At 50.8% G+C, this 14652-nt stretch overlaps 1 protein-coding gene across 1 annotated transcript in view; it reads right to left on the minus strand.

The window, feature by feature from the left end:
* Positions 1-8953: 8953 nt before the first annotated feature.
* The window catches only part of CLIP2 (CAP-GLY domain containing linker protein 2), a gene marked incomplete at its 3' end in the record, with an annotated part of 59881 nt that continues 54182 nt past the window's right edge, over positions 8954-14652 (minus strand). The window contains exons 11-15 of the mRNA XM_009575365.1: positions 14454-14537; positions 13867-14023; positions 13211-13370; positions 12430-12615; positions 8954-9016 (exon numbers count right to left, since the gene is read on the minus strand). Of these exons, the coding sequence (XP_009573660.1) occupies positions 8954-9016; positions 12430-12615; positions 13211-13370; positions 13867-14023; positions 14454-14537 (650 nt within the window). The remainder of the gene's footprint in view (positions 9017-12429; positions 12616-13210; positions 13371-13866; positions 14024-14453; positions 14538-14652) is intronic.

The raw sequence follows: 14652 nt of genomic DNA on the forward strand, positions 1-14652 counted from the left end.
AACGAGTTTGACTGACCCCCCTTTTCCCCCAAAGCTCCCCCGCAACGTTTCTGAGGGCTAAAGCCGGGGACGGGCCTGTCCCCCGTGTCCCCTGGGCGGGGGGATGACGGCGCTCAGGCTGGGGCTCTGCGGAAAGGGGAGCTCAGGGAAGAGAGGGGGGCGAGGGCTGCGGCGCTGGGCGGGGGCTGCCGCGCCATCTCCCACTGCCCCAGCCAGCTCGGCACGTGCCGGGTGGCAAAACAGCCTGAGCTTGGCACAGAAATCGCGGCGTTTGAAGTGAATATGGGCAAGGCCGCTGCTCCGCCGTCCCCTGCCCCAGCATCCGCCGCTGCTATGACACAGCCGCGTCCCCCCACAGGGCCAACAAAACCTCCCCAAAAAGGAGCACCCCATCTCCGGGGTGCATTTTGGTCACATTTTCAATCTCCTTGGAACCCAAAAGGCCGAGAGACGCCTTTCTTCTTTCTGAAATTGTACTTTAAAAATAAAAACGGCAATTGTCACACAAGCACGTTCACTAGGAAATGCTGGAGCTTTTCCTCGGCTATCCCGAGAGCGGGGAAGGATGCAAAGCCCGGAGGCTATAACAGAGACGCAGGAGAGAAAGCACAAGCCCAGGTTCCCATCCCACCTTCCCCCCGTCTCTGTACCGCCGGGGTCCCCCCGTCTTGAGTGGGAGAAGCCTCATGTTGCAGGATCGGGACCCTGAAGAGCAGCGTGGTACAACAAACGGGGAAACGAGCTTCAGTTTTAATTCCTGAAAGTGCAGAAATGATTAGACACAACAAAATTGTATAATTAGGATTTAATAAGAGACTGTCCCAGACATGCAAGAGAAGTAGGTTAGACAGTGGCCTTTGTTCAGCTACAAAAGACATTAATTTGCAAATACTCTTAATATTCATTTTTTGTTATTTAGACTGATATTTTGAAAGTCTCCGATAAAATGAGAAATCTGGACTAAGCATTCCAGTTGCATTTCCAAGCGCAGGAATCCAGCTTTGATGTTCCCCTCGATAACATCTTTTTAGAGCCTTGACTGCATCAAATTAAATTCTGATTACCCTGATAGTGCAATACAGCTTCCAAATGTATTCAGGTGACTTTTTGTTCTGGAAGGAAATTAGCTATTTTGACAAGGATGCTTGTTAGGCAGCAAAGAGACGGGGAGGAAACACCCTTGCCAGGGAAGCAGCACGTTCCTGGCCCCGATTTCGGCACTGGGGCTGCCGGGCTCGCTGGCGTTGGGGCTGCAGCGGGGAGGGGACAGGGGCAGCCCCTGCAAAAGCAGAACGGCACTTTTGGTGGCCCGCAGGTCTCCCAGCACCAAGTAGAGACCTGGTACATCCAGCCCCTCTCCAGAGGGGACATCCCAAAGGGACATGCCCTTGGGTGGCAGGTCCTGGGGGAGCACGGACCACGGGTGGCCGCAGGACGTGTGGTTAGAGCAGGGTGGCCACATCCACGCAGAGATGTCCCCCCCCCACGTGTCCCCCATGTAGAGAGGCCACTTCACGTCTCATCCCTACCTCACCCCTGGATTAATCCCATCCCTGAAGCCCCCGTCCAGGTGTGGGCACAAGCACAGCGTCCTGGGGGATGAGGTCCCCAACACGGTTGAGGAAGGACGTCCCACCCATCGCCTCTTCTGAGCCCCCCAGAGTGCCCACGGAGCAGGTCAGGATCCCCGTCCCATCCTCACCCCATCCATTTTCATGCAGAGGTACCACTCCCCAGCCCAGGCTCCGCTCCTTGGCTGGATGCTTGGATGAAAATAAAGTGCAAATATTATTGTTGGCAGAGATTACCAGCTCCCCCACTGGATTTAGGCATTTTAAACTTCATGTTTTATTAATCCTCACCGTACGATCAACGGCACCAAAATGTGATGTCTGCAAACAAAGGCATGAGCTACAGTGTTATCTCTCTGAGATACCAGGGCTTGGGCACTTGATTGTAAATATGCACGTTAATGAATTATATAGTGGAACGACATAAAAGATGGAGCTGGAGTCACCTGCCCTGAGCAGGGACACGGTGCTCATGGCCTTCCCCTCCTGCCCCAGGCAGCCCAGCCCCTGCCCAGAGCCCAGGGAAGGGCTGGCTTGATGGAAAACTCGCTATTTTCTGCCAGGATAAAGCCTCCTGTCCCCAGAACCCGTCTTTTCCCAGCTACCTCTACCTCCAGGAGTGTTGGCTGCAAAAGGGGACTTGCTCGGTGACCTCGCAGCCAGCGTGGGGACAGCTCGACAGCTGCCACGGGAGCCGTCCTCCCCCTCGCTGGCAGCCTCAGCAGCGAAGAGGGAACCGAGGGAGCAGGGGGTCACAAACCTTGAAGCAGCTATTGAGGGCCAGGGCCGAGCCGTGACAGCGGGATGACACGCGGGAGCCACTGCCCGGCTGGGAGAGGATGGGATCCTCCAGCTGCAGCTTCTCAGGACCTGACGCGAGTGAGCAGCAGCAGCCTTGGAAAGCAAAGGGCAGGGAAAATAGCAACTCCCTCAGCTCCCTGCCCAGCACCGATGGACCTTCCTGTGTCCGGAGATTTCTCCCAAGCAAAATTCAAATAAATTATTCTCCTTCCAGCCGCTGGAGGACAGTGAAGCACGCAGCAGCAGCAGATGCCATCAGCACCTGGTAACAAGCAACACGGTGACCCAGGGACCCGCCGTTCTTGCCCAGCTATTTTAGGAGATCCCGAGACCCTGCAATGCACAGGGCCAGGGAGCTGGTGAAGAAACAAAAAGTCTCAAGTTATTTGGTTTTGACAGCAACTCTTACACACTTTGAAAAAATAAAATAGCAGGATATCACGGACCACCCTGTACAGACCATGTAACAGCTCTGGAGTAAGTCTGCATGGCCAGTTTTCATGGTGTTATTGTCAGGCACCTCTAATTTTCTTGGGGCCTCACTCTGGAATCAACCCATCACCTGCAAACCCCACCAGCTAGTCCAAAAGTGTTTAAAACTTTCAGGTAATCCTGGTAGTGGAGAAGATTGTTTTAAGTCCAGGAAAAGAAGCAGCCAGGAAGCAAGGAAAAAAGCAACCCAGTTTTTGCCTGTATCTTAAGACAACTGGCAATACTGGGAAACCCCTGCCTTTCTGTAAAGGATGCACTGCCCATGGGTGCAGGAAAACATGGCAGAAGGAGAGATGGATGCTTTATTGCTCTATGGGGTGCTGCTGAGCCGGGCACAGGCCATAGGCAGTCAAGGAAATTCCCAACTAAGAGATGCTGTACCATGAAAAAAGCACCAAGCCCTGGAGTAAATTCCCCCGGTCCTGCCCCGCGGGGGGACAGCGTAACCCCACGATGCTCAGAGCATCCATATGGGCGCGTGGTGGGAACACGGGGGAAGAGGGGCAGGAGGCTGGGCTGGGGAGCAGCGTGGCTTACCCGGACCTGCACCGACCCTGGCAGCAACCGCAGCTCCCCCCCGGGACCAATCCACAGCAATCTCCGTTTCCCCGTGCTCTAAAGGTCTGCAGTAGTGAGCTGGAAGGGATGAGGATGACCCAACTGCTGCCTCTGCCCCTGTAAAATCAAGGTGGCACCGCTCAAACGAGTGGGTGCCAGTCTGGAGGTGTAGGGGGGGGGGGTCTAGCACAGCACACTGACACTCCTCGCCTCGGGGTGTTGTGGATGCACTGGGACTGGAGGGAGAGGGAAAATAATCACGGATTAATAAATAGCAGCATCATCCTGCGGCTCAGGAGATACCAGACAGCAGTGGGCCGGGAGTCACCCAGGGAAGGAGCCGGTTTGTCCTCGCCTCCAGCACAAGCTGCAGAAGAGCAAACGCCATGTGCCGGCTCCCGGTGCGTCTCATCCCCCGGGTCTGCAGCCTCTCGGCTCTTTGCAAACCCTGCTCTCGGCAGAGCCCAAACGCTGATGGCTCCAGGTCACCGCTTAGGCTCAGGGCAAGAGGGACTTGTCAAAGCCCCGCATTTGAGCTGCAAAGGGAAAGCCCCCCTTCCCCCCCGGCCGTTTCCATCTCAGCACGGCTCGTGCACTGCAAAACACCCTTAACACACCCCCAGCAGCCCCGGGGTGCCCGACTTCAGCCACAGATTTTATTGTTTAGTAACGAGCTCACCACGCTAGCAAGCCAGGACAGGGATGGATGGTACATGAATACATATCTGTAGTAGTTACACAGACTGAGATTTGTACAGCTTTTGTACAGAAGAAGAAATAAAATGAATCAAATAACAAAATAGACATTAGCAGTCAAACCTTTTTTTTTTGTCTTTTTTTTTTTTTATATCATACTAACAAAATCTGATAGCCAAAAAATGACTAAGCTACAAAATTGTAATACATACTGTACGGGTAAAAGGTTATCATCCATTTATACATCTAGCATCATCTTTATTCTGGTAACTTACATGAGGCCTATAGGATCTTAGTGTATTAATAACTCCCTACAAGATAGTGTTGAGCTGCTAAAGCTGCCGAACAACGGAGTACTGGAATTTTTGTTAAGACTTTTACAGTGTCATTTGCATCGTTGTGTTTTAATGAAACCCTCATGCATCTCTACTGCAAGCCAGAGGAACCGCTGGTGGCTGGGGGTAGGCAAGAGCTGTAAAGCCTTGGCTGGCAACTTGGCACCCGGCGTTCAGTATGGCACTGGCACGGTGCTGCCCCTTGCTCAGCTCTCTGGATGCTGTAGGAGGGATAAAGCTGAAATCACCAACCAAGACAGATTATTTTCCCTTTGGTCTAGAGGGTTAGAGAAGAAACCACTAAACATGGAACAGTCTCCATTATCAAAGACTTTTTTTGCCAGGCAACGTCTCAGCCTTCAGCAGAAAAGCATCACTAACCGTTGGGGTAACGTGAGGGATGGTCTCACAACCAGGGTGCTGGTCCTTCCCCTGGTGCTGAGGGCTTCAGCAGGAAAACTCCTGCTCCCCACCCTGCAGCGGTGCTCCGAGGCATGCTCCGGACCCGGCTCCAGACCCAAAACCACGAGCCAGGAGAGGGGCTGGGGAGAACGCAGCCCCCCGTACCAACTCTCAGGGATCAAGATAAGAGCAAGGCTGAAGCCAAAGAGGGAGTAAAGGCACAAGCAGGAACCAGTCCCTGACCGACAACAGGAGATGGGTGCATCACTGCTCCAATGCCCTTGAAAATCTCTCCCAAAGAACCAAGCCAGTAAGACCAAATATTGTGAAGTACTTTATACACCACCACATAGGCAAAAATAGCAATTAAACTTACAAATAAATAGAGGGGCTGGGGAATCTCCTCCTTGTCCTTTCCAAGTTTGTCCCTAGTTTGGTCTCTTACAACCTCAAAGGGGCAGCCAGCGGCACGTGCCCTCGGGAAGCCTATGCCAATTTTGGAGAGGGAAGACACGGCTGCTGTCCAAACCCCCTCCTGGCCACTTTACAGGATTGAGCTGATACCCAGATGACGACTGTGATAACGTGCCCTCTTGACACTGTCGTCAGTCCTGTCTGGGGAGCAGCTCCCACGGACCTGCACCCCAAGGGTGGTGGGGACACAGGGGACCCGGCTTTGCCCCACTGCCTGTTTCAGTACAGCCCTGCAACACACAGACCAAACAACCTCCACAGAAAGCCAAGAAGTGCCATCAGCTCCTGGCTGATCCTTAGGGACCAGCACAGCTATTTACAGCCAGAGAAGACCATCAGCACCAACTTTAAACCTGCTTGGACCCATCTGCTGCTGTTCTGCATTTTCACCCAAGCTGACTGGGAAGAGCCACAGGTCTGAGCCACTCACAGGGGATGGTCCAGCCTGACCCGCTGCCACCCCGACAACTTTGGATCTGTTTAACAGAGCCAAATACATGGTCCCCATAACCATTCCTGGGGCATCCCGCCCTGTGCAGAGCCAGAGGTTCATCAAGGGAGGTGGAAAATGCAGGTGCCTTTCCTCTGTAGATGAAAGCAGCTGGTCACAAGTCACTAGAAGACTGATCAGGGAAAATAAGCTACAAACCAGAATGGACTCTCCCACCTGCAGGTGCCCAGGAAGCCCTGGGCTTGGAGGCAGGTGGCACTGCAAGAAGCACTCTGTTAGCTCCACTCAAGCCAGTGGGAGCTGCAGCAGTGACTCCAGAGACCATCCAGCCAACAGGAGCACTTTGGGAAACACCAGCCCTAAATTCCCCAAAACAGCAGCTCCCAGCTGCTGCATCCAGTATTCACTGATGCACGCTGTAATAACGAACACTCCCTCTGGGATTTTCCTAAAATGCTTAGGAGATGAATACTCCGACCAGGAGGATTTTGAAGACCACCCCTATGATGCCTTGGGAAAGTCCCAGAGCTAGGCAGAAATGCAGCAATCTTCCTGGTGATTACCAGGAGCTGATGAAACACTCCTACAAGGCAGGATGGGATCCCACTTGAATTATTTCCAGCCAGTTAGATCCCAAGCTCTGCCTCTCCCTGCCATGTGCCAGATTTAAGCTGTGTTTTCTGACCTGCTTTACTCCCCTGAAGTCACCTTCCTCTCTCATCCTCCCTTTGAATGGGGCAAAATCACCAATCCTGCATCAAGTGAGCAGGGTCCAGTATTGTATCGTAGCCCAGATTCAGCAATGTCCTCCTCACGGCAGAATTGCAGCCAAGAAGCCCAAGTCTTTCCCAGGTTACTTCTGGCTGCCCATCCTTCAAGGAAGTAGGAGTCTGGCAACACACTAAGAAAAAGTAACACATTTTTATAGAAAATCAGGGCAAAAAGCAATGAAGCTGACATGCCGTGATGTTCATCTGCCTGTGGTCTGGCTCAGATCTCCTCTCTCAGTGGTCTCTTCTGTCTTGTCCTCTTTCACAGGTGCCCCATCATAACACAAGAGTTTCTGAAGACTGGAGGAGTCGGGCACTAACTAGGGGAAGCCTGGTAAAATATCGCTGTGACTCTTCCCTGTGGTACTGAACAGTGAATCTGAACTGGACTCTTCTCACACCTTTAAGAGCATATTGTCCCCTTCCTCCACCCTAATGTCCCTGGGAGCTGTGGTGCAAAGTTAAAGAGAAGAGTAAAGCCTTCAGAAGAAGGAACAAGACCCTTGCCTGGGCCTGCACTGCTGTGTACGGACACAAGAGCTGTGTGGGCTCCAGTCTTGGATTCCTTCTGCTCCAAACGCTCGTACTCAGGTCATGCACAGAGGATTGCTGTTCCCATCAAATACAGCCAGCCACTACTGCATGAATGCTCACAGCAGTACCTTAGCCTCCTGCATTCCTGGTAGTAGGGGATGGGCATCATACTGAAGAGCCAAGGAGAGCTCTGGAGAATGGCCAGGCAATCCTCAATTAGCTGTTAAATTAAACAGACAAAGAGGGAACCACCTCCTCAAGGCATCTGTCCCACACCGACTGCAGCCAGCATGGAGCTCTCAGGCCGGCAATGCTGGGATCCAGCCGTCTGTGGAGTCCTGTGCTCAAAAAAGACCCAATAAAACACACAGGAGTGAGGGGGACCAGGCTGGGCAGCCTGGCTGTGGCCCAGGGCACCGGCAGGCCTGCTCAGCGATCTCTCTGCAGGAAGAAAGGCCAACCACACCTGAGCCAGGTCTGCCTGTCCCCAAACTCAGAGCCGCCACAGCTCCTTCCCTGAACAGCAGTGAGTGAGAAACGAAATAAATATCCCTCTGAAATCGGATTATTTCCCACGACATGCTATGATACAAGTATTAAGTGCAGCCTCCGTGCTCTAGAAGAGCGATGTCTTCTACAAAGCGAGGAGGGAAACACGTCCCCCACCCCGTCTTCCCCAGCCTACGCCTGCCAGCGTGAACAGTCAGCCCAGCAGGTTTCACTCGCTCGTGCAGGTCTTCAAGACACCGGGGCAGGTGGAAGGGAAGGGACGGACCACGTGGGAAGCGTGCAGCCTCCGGGCACGCGCTTTGGAGTTGAACACCGCAAGCAAATCCCTTTGCAGCTCCTGTGGGGCTACTGGGACTCGCTGACACTTCAGCCACCGTTCGGGGCAGTTGTCATCCAGACCACGTCAGCTGGTGGAACAAGGGCAGCTCAAGCAAATACAAATTCCACAGTCAAAACTAATACAGGTAAGAAACCAAACCCAGAGAGATCTTTCTGCTCCCTCCTGGAACAATGGCTGTCTTGGAAAACGGGACTCCAGGATTGTCCTGATTACATCAGTTAGTATATTATAAACATTGTCCTGCTTTAAAGTGAAAATACTGTGTCTAGTCTTTTGGAGGTGCTAAAGCCAGATGGGGTATCGTTTTTCCTGACGCTGCACAGGAGCTGATACTGGTGTGAAATGATCCTCTTCACCTCTTCTCTATCAGAGCTTCTCCTGGAAGAAAAGAGATCTTGTTAGGCAAAATAAGGGCAAGCACAGAGGTCTTTTTACAGAAGAGGAAACTGAGGCGTTTGGAGGAGTGGGATGCCACCAGGCCTGCCACGTCCTGACCCACTGCTCTGCCCGGTAAGTCACATTGCCTCTTCCTCAGGCTGACCATCCTACCTGTGAGGAAATAAAGTCTGAGCCTACAGATCTTGCCCTACATCATGAAAACCAGGGGACACCAGGACAGCATGTCCCACAAATGCCACCCATGTAAAGGGGACGGCAGAGATCTGACACTGAGCAGCTTCTAGCTGGGGCTGCCAGAAGAAGAGTTGTACAGGCACTGACCCAGGAGACCAAGGGGAAGCTCCCTTCCTACTGCTTCTTCCAGAGCAAGCACCCGTTGCACCTCAGTGTGCATCTCACTAGCACCTTCCTGATGGCTTCAAGTGGTTTTAATGGTAAGGTGAGGTTCCCACCATGCTTGGGAGCTGGAGTTGTGCAAAGGCCCTTGCTTTTGCTGTGGGAATGACACAGTCAAGCTTTGCTGGCAGAACTGCCTCCATCCAAGAGCTATCCCCAGTACAGCAGGCAAGAAACCACACAGAGCAGTCACTGTTTTAAACAACATTCTGCTTTTAACTTACCTCTTGTTTGTGGGATTTATCCTGCTGGTGAATCCCGTTAGCAGACCCAGAATTTCCAACAGTCTGCAATGGAGAACGGACAATACTTACTGAAGAGGGACACAGAGCCTAGTGGTTTTGCCTACAAGCACGGAGGTCTGGCAGAACTGCCATCTCCTTCCTTAGCAGCCCAGCACACAGTGCCCACTCCACGCAAGGAAAGGAGAATGCAAAAATCCCAGCCCACTTTCAGCCCTCTGCACCCTGGCCCAATCCCCACATGCCGGATCGCATCCTTCCCAGCTACAAAACATCCCCCGAGTTCCTTACGGACACAGACCCGCTCTTCACTTCTGACTCTTAAATCCTGATAAACAAACCCTTAGTCAAGGGCAGCGTTAGCTGCAGAAGACAGCACACTGAACATCCCAGCAGCGAAAAGGACATTTGCCATTCCCCATTTCCCATCTCTGGGGACAAGTCTGGCAGCCAGGACAGGCTGTTCTATCTTTAGAAAGCACAAGAACTTTTAAACATTTATAATGTTTCTTTAGCAGGGATAATATGGAGCCCTTCAGCTTCAAAATGACAGTACAACCAGCACAAACAAGAGAAGAAAGCTGCAGCCTGAAGTCACAGCATGCCAGATGTCAGTTGCTTGGCTTTTGGTAATCAGATTCACAGTTGTTGGTGAATTGTTGATGGCAGCAGAACCAGACACTATGGGGAGACAAGACTGCCAGGTTTAAAACCCATCATTAGAGGAGTCCCAGCTACCCAGCTTCCATTCTCACTGTGACCATGAAGGTGCATAATCAACGCTATGGGACAGAGGTTTAGTTTGGGCAGGAAAAACAGGCAGAGATTCAAACCGAGCTCTGCTTTGAGAGTCTGAACGGTTTGTGAATCCTACCTGGATGGATGGCCAGAATAGTGCCACTGCAGTGACTCAGCACCCTCGACCACAGGCGATTCAGGCCTCATACAAGGCAATATATCCTAACTGCAGCACACCCGATCCGTGCACTAAGCAGATATCAGATATCAGGAATTAGGTTTGAAATTTGGTCTCAGTACATGGTCACGATAATGAACATAAAGTGCTGTAATCCACTTGAAATTAAATAAAAAAGCTCCCAGAGCAATCACTGCAAATTCTCCAAGAAAAAGCCCGAGTGCCAAATCCTTGTCATTTCCTGCAAAGCTGTGAGATCAGGGTCTCCCAAGACATGGAGAAGGTAAAGATCCTCTTCCTCTATTGCAGGACAAATACCTTGCAGCTGCAGGCACGGAAACAGTAAGGCAGCAATTACTCGACAACAAGACGAAGACACAGTGCCATTATGCTCCCCCAGCTCCTGCACCTCCTTGTCTATCAGCAAGGCCAGCCATGCACATCAAGGACTGCAGAGCGCGGTGGCTGACTAAGCCTGCGAAGGGAGAGCAGCAGCAGCTTGTGGTAATTAGAGATTTCCTTCTCGAGCCTGCTGCAAAGTGAAGGCTTTGCAGACAAAGGGAGAGCGATGCCATGGCAGATCCCTGGGCGACAGCTGCTGCTGTCAGAGAGGAGATGGGAGGTCAGAAGGTAGTGCAGAATGGGTTACAGCAGAAAAGTGGCTTCTGGGGAATAACTATCAATTCCCTAACTACTGCACCAGGATCTCTTTTGGCCAAACAACATCCTCAGGCTCAGCCTGAAAGCCCCTGGTTAACAACTCCCCTTCATAAAGGGAAGGATGAACAGATATCATACCAAAACTAGGGAGCTTTGATCCAGACTTCCTTGTAACCAGGCACGTTAAAAATCTGACATCAATAGAAGTTTGAAGCCTAGCTTCCCGCAATAATCCTCCGTCTGTCTCATAGTACCACGGTTTGTAGTTGAAGGCATAATACTAACTTGTATCTCTAAGATTTCTTAAGCATGAAAGTACCAAAGTAATACCAGGGATAGATTAGCTGACATCATAAGGTCCATTCCAACCCACTTTATGTAAGATCAGTTATTTTCTACAGTTGGGGAAGAAATAATTACCACCCGCACCACCTCTGGAGACAGGAATACGAAAGGGAAGATTTCCTGTTCTCAAGGGACTTAGCATTAAAGCAAACAGAGAATAACTTTCCCCACCCCTCCCATAGCTTACAGCAGATGAGATTGTCATGAGGCATTTTCATTTGACACACAGCAATTACAGCAGAAGCTAAAGTCACTCCGGAGGTACTGACAGGATTATAGTACGACTTGGACTGCCACAAACTTGTCATCACAACTACAGCTGTCCTGTCTGGTGCTGGCAGACGGCTGCTGCCGCTGCACTGCGGGATATAAAGAGACTGTCTGCAACACACAGATGCTCAGCTGAGCCAGCAGAGATTTCAGGGCTGCAATTTTTACGTTCACCCTCCTCCTGACTACCTCCCTGCAAGTACTACTGCAATGCAAACAGCCATTTGATGTACCTGCAAACTGTGCAGAAGAAAGTGTCATGGGAGGAGGAGAAGACTTAATACCCCCAGATTACCTACCACAACTTATCTGCACCTGCATCAGGGAAAACAAGCTCTCTGCCCATTCTCCATGCCTAGCAGCTTGTTCTGTACTACCCTAAGGTATCTGCTTGGATGTGAATTGTAGCTCATTACTGCAAGAGAAAGACATTTTTCAGCTAAGAATTTAAATGAGCAAGTACAAGAGAAGTACTGGCGCATCTGGGCTCTGAAAGCCATGACCTGGTTGCAGACACATGAGAAAATACAGCTAGAAGAGTAAAAAAGGACATGAAGGACAAAGCTTGGCACAAGGGCAGGTCGCTTCACGGGAGGAATCAGCCAGGTACAAGATGGAAAACGCTAAATGTGGAGAGTCAAGTTATTTGCAGCCTTCAACTTCACAAAGAAGGCTGCAAATACAAACAAGAAGCAGTTTTGCTTTTGTCAGAAGAAACAAGGGGAGATCAGAGGAAGTTAGGAAGTGAAGATAGCAACTGGAATGGGAACATTCATGGTCCATCAGCAAACCCAGATCAGATATAGAGATGCCTCCAGGAACTGGTTAGAGAAATGGAAAACACTTTCCCAGTCACCTCCAAAGCTTCTGCTTATGGACTGCAAGGAAATAAACCTCCCAAAGAATAGGCATGGTGGAAACTCTCAACTTTCACATTATAAAGTGCCTGTACCGCAAGGGTATGCAGCCACACATCATTGTACACATAAAGAACAGTTATTCACGCTGCAACCTTCCCCAAAACACCACATTTAGCAACCATTCTTGCAGAGCACAAAAGGATCCATAATTACAAATTAGCAAGGCTTTTCTTAGTTTTCAAGCTACATCTGACAGAACAAAGTCCTGCCAGGCTGTTTCCAGCAGAGGGAAAGGGACCCAGCTGACTGCATCACCCCCGCAGCACAGGGCAAGATCCCAGGAGATTGCTCAGGAGAAATGACTGCTGAGGGCTGAGCGACCTGGGAAATGACTGTGGATGTTCTACCTGTGTCTTCTCGGAGGAGAGCCTCATCGCTTCCATGAGCTTCTCCATCTGGTGCCCCTGCTCCAGCGCATTGCGCAGCACATCCTCCGTGCTGACGAGCCGGTGCTGCAGCCGGATCACTTCTGACTCTGACGAGGGGTCGATTAGGGAGTATCGCCTCTGATCCGTTACAGATTTTTCCTTGTCCTTATACAGCAAAGGGAAAATAGGAGCATGTTAGATTAAAACCAATAACTACAGAAACTAAGCAAAGTAGAAATCCACAGTAACTCATATAACCATGTTTTGATTTCAACAGTAGATGGGGTCAGAGCACAGCTCTGAAGACAATCGTATCAAATGCAACCAGCAGCAGCTCCAATTTGTTCCCAGGAGAGTTCAAATAAATTATTCATATTTCAACCACCAGAGGACACTGAAGTACACAGGAATTAGAGGACATTGCTTATTCCTAGATCAGAGAATGTATAAAACAATGTGGGGTAGCTGACCGACCTTCAGTTTCTCCCACAAATTTTAGCCCTATTTAGGCATGGATCTAAAACCAGTGGGAACAGGAAAACACCGGAGAAGGACAGATGGACATTTTTACTGCTTAATGAGGTGCTGCTAAGCCAGGCCACAGCTCACAGGTGCTGTCAAGGAAGTTTCCATCAGATGCTCAGTAGCACAAAAGAAAGCACGAAGACTTGGAGTATGGGTGAAGGTTTACAACCCCCATGAGCCGCACGGAGCCCTCCAGCCCCCAGGTCAAGGCCAGGAGGGGTTTTGGTGCCCTCACCAGTACAACTAGTTTCTCTCGCAGCCCCTTGATGTCATCTTTGAGCTTCTGTTCCTTCAGCCGCCACTCGGCTTTGTGCACCTCCCGACTCAGGTCCCGCTCTGGCCCAGGCGAGTGCCGGTTCGCCTCCAGTAACAACGCTCTCAGCTCGTTCAGGCTCCTGGAAGAAGCAGCACGAAAAGATGAAGACATTTCCAGAGCCCACACGCCACTGGAGTCCTGCCACGCTCCCTCCCACCTTTGTTACACATCCAAAGAAAGGCCAGTGAACAAACCTGACCCAACTCCCACCACTTTGGGGGCTTCAGATCTCCTGTCCTCCCTGCTACACCAGCTGTGGAGAGACTGGGACCGGCACAGGGCACCGTGTTTCAGAGCAGAGCAGCAGCCACCTTAGCTGGCTTGGAGATGACTTCATTCAGCACCTACATGGGCACTGAGCTCTCTTGCAGCTCCTGGCCAGCAGTGAAAGGGCAGTCCCTTTGATAATTCATAGCCCCTAATTTTAACCAAATTCCCTCTAAAGAACAGGAAAGCTGGGGGCTGGACTTCAATAATTCAACCTTTAGATTTCTTTTGGTGGTAAATTACAGCACCCTGAACAAACACAAACAGTTCTCCGTCTCCAGCTTCATCCTTCAGACCTGCAGACTGACCTTTCCTTCTTGAGTAGCTCCTGGCTAATCAGGACCAGTTGCCCTGAAGCATCGTGTGTTTTCTTGGTCAAGGCTTCCAGTTCACCTTCCAGCCTCTTCTTTTCTTTTAACACCGAATCGGCCTTCTTTTCTGCCGTTTTGCATTTATTTTCTAAAGCTGCGATAATCAGAGGATACAGGGGGAAGAAAGGTCACTTAGTCCTTTACTTACATTCCTGCTTTTTGCCTTTTCCCACTTCCCACTCCTAACAGCATAGGTCTGATTAGCTCTGGATCTAGCCCTGTTTAAGGGGAGATCTTGGAAACAACATGCCCAGCTCCATTTATTTCTGCCTCTTTCAGCTTTTGACATTCAATGAGCCCAAAAACCCCTTCTCACAGGATACAAATATCTTCTGCAGGGCTTGTATTCACCTCCTGAGGAGAGACCAGAACTACTGAACAAATTTTTACCAACAATATCCACTAACAGACAGACAGTGTCATGTTTTATACACCTGCCCCTTTCAGCACCTGGACCCTTGTTTAACACCAGGACGAGCAGGGAAACACCTAGTCCCCACCAGCACTGGATTAGGGAAACTTACCACTTACTTGGGCCCTTAGAGTTTCAGTCTGGGACACAAGCGATGACACCTCTTTGTCTCTTTTACTCAGCTTGTCTTGGAGGTCTGTGGGAGAACGAAAAGAAAAGACAAATATTAGAAGCTTGGAAAATGCTTTGTGCAAATCAGGAAGGTATCGAGTGCGCGGGTCGGGGTGCGACAGGCGCGTGGTGGTGGTACC

This window comes from Fulmarus glacialis, unplaced genomic scaffold (assembly GCF_000690835.1).
Source record: "Fulmarus glacialis isolate BGI_N327 unplaced genomic scaffold, ASM69083v1 scaffold28593, whole genome shotgun sequence".
NCBI lineage: Eukaryota > Metazoa > Chordata > Aves > Procellariiformes > Procellariidae > Fulmarus > Fulmarus glacialis.